Here is a 1,513-nt window from a genome sequence, read left to right as displayed (position 1 = left end):
TAAGAAAAGTCACCTTAAAGAAGTTATTTGACTGTTATGACAGCTAGTTTAATAAAAATGATTTGTAGCTAATCTCAGTGATTTGTCCTTACTGTTCAGATCTAGAATGGCTGCTTTACATCACCTGAGGCAGTACCACCCCTTGTGCATTGCTGTCTCTAAGCTTCACACGAGCAGCCATGCCTCTGCCAAACAGCATTACAAAATGCTTGTGCTCGGAGGAGGAAGTGGAGGTATTACAATGAGTGCACGAATGAAGAGGTTAATGGGAGCTGAGAATGTGGCTGTTGTGGAGCCCAGTGAGGCAAGGATCCAGTAGATCATGATGATTATAAACCACACATCTAGTTGTGCATCACTAGGACACAATACAAACTACAGATCAATGTGGCTTTCATTGATTCAAATGTTGAAAATGTTTTCAGTTTGTCAGAAACATAATGTTTCAATTCTTTCAGGTGCACTACTATCAGCCACTATGGACCTTGGTTGGCGCTGGTGCAAAGTCTGTAGCCTTGTCAAGCCGTCCCACTGCAAGTGTTATACCATCTGGAGTGAAGTGGGTGAAATCTAAAGTTCAGGAAGTAAACCCAGACAAGAATACTGTCTACACAGATGATGGGTCTCAAGTATGTTTGCTTCAACAAACAGTTATCTGACACCTTGTAAACTTATAAAACTAGGGTGTTATCTAGCTTGGCATTGTGTAGTAATTTGCATGCAGAGCTGAGCATTTCTAGCAGCATGATCGATGTGCATCGAGCCCTATGTAAAATTTACTTCATGTTACAGATCTCCTATGAGTATCTGATTGTGGCTCTTGGTTTACAACTCCATTATGAGAAGGTGAAGTAGTGCTTTGCTCATTTAACTCTACCTGGTATACTTTGGCCCTTTGGTATATGAATTCTGTTACACCCCATACAACTTATATTCTTCTTGTATGTAGATTAAAGGACTGCCAGAAGGGTTTGAGCATCCAAAGATTGGGTCAAACTATTCATTCGAAACTGTGGAGAAAACATGGAAAGCGCTGCAGAACTTCAAGGAGGGCAACGCTGTGTTCACTTTCCCAAACACTCCTGTGAAATGTGCTGGAGCGCCACAAAAGATAATGTACCTATCAGATGCCTTTCTCAGAAAGGTACTTCAAGTTTGGGGTGTAATAATAATGTGGTTCATTTTGATAAATTAAGTGTGGTTTCCCATATATAGTGAAGACATGTTTATATTTCTGTTAAAGACAGGGAGAAGGGCACAGGCCAAGGTCATATACAACACATCGCTACCTGTGCTCTTTGGGATCAAGAAATATGCTGACTCACTGTGGGACATTGTTAAACGCCGTGACTTACAAGTGAATCTGAGGCAAAACCTGATTGAAGTTCGGGCAGACAAGAAGGAAGCTGTGTTTGAAAATCTTGACAAACCAGGTGAAACCAAAGTGATTGAGGTAACTGTGCTTTGTAATTTTATTTCTCTATAAATCCTGGAATAATGATTTCTACTACCG

At 40.6% G+C, this 1,513-nt stretch overlaps 1 protein-coding gene across 3 annotated transcripts; it reads left to right on the top strand.

Moving 5' to 3' along the window:
• The first annotated feature begins 52 nt into the window (after positions 1-52).
• Positions 53-1,507, top strand: LOC109954036 (sulfide:quinone oxidoreductase, mitochondrial-like). 3 transcript variants are annotated; one of them, XM_020589461.1, is made up of 5 exons: positions 53-304; positions 459-629; positions 793-846; positions 950-1,144; positions 1,305-1,386. In XM_020589461.1, exons 1-5 carry the CDS (start codon positions 107-109, stop codon positions 1,359-1,361), a joined length of 675 nt encoding a protein of 224 aa, XP_020445117.1. In that variant the 5' UTR covers positions 53-106; the 3' UTR covers positions 1,362-1,386. The 3 variants fall into 3 exon arrangements, with proteins under 3 accessions (XP_020445117.1, XP_020445114.1, XP_020445116.1); XM_020589458.1 differs by having other exon boundaries at positions 64-304; positions 1,244-1,507; XM_020589460.1 differs by having other exon boundaries at positions 151-233; positions 1,244-1,507.
• The last annotated feature ends 6 nt before the right edge of the window (positions 1,508-1,513 follow it).

The sequence above is a fragment of the Monopterus albus genome, unplaced genomic scaffold (assembly GCF_001952655.1).
Source record: "Monopterus albus unplaced genomic scaffold, M_albus_1.0 scaffold2713.1, whole genome shotgun sequence".
Lineage (NCBI taxonomy): Eukaryota > Metazoa > Chordata > Actinopteri > Synbranchiformes > Synbranchidae > Monopterus > Monopterus albus.
This window is presented reverse-complemented; position numbering and strand designations above follow the sequence as displayed.

Excerpts from the sequence above, each read along its gene's own strand:
- LOC109954036 (XM_020589458.1), top strand. The coding sequence starts at position 107 with ATGGCTGCTTTACATCACCTGAGGCAGTACCACCCCTTGTGCATTGCT. Across the intron at positions 847-949 it reads TACAACTCCATTATGAGAAG|ATTAAAGGACTGCCAGAAGG; the intron begins GTGAAGTAGTGC and ends TCTTGTATGTAG. Across the intron at positions 1,145-1,243 it reads CAGATGCCTTTCTCAGAAAG|ACAGGGAGAAGGGCACAGGC; the intron begins GTACTTCAAGTT and ends TTTCTGTTAAAG.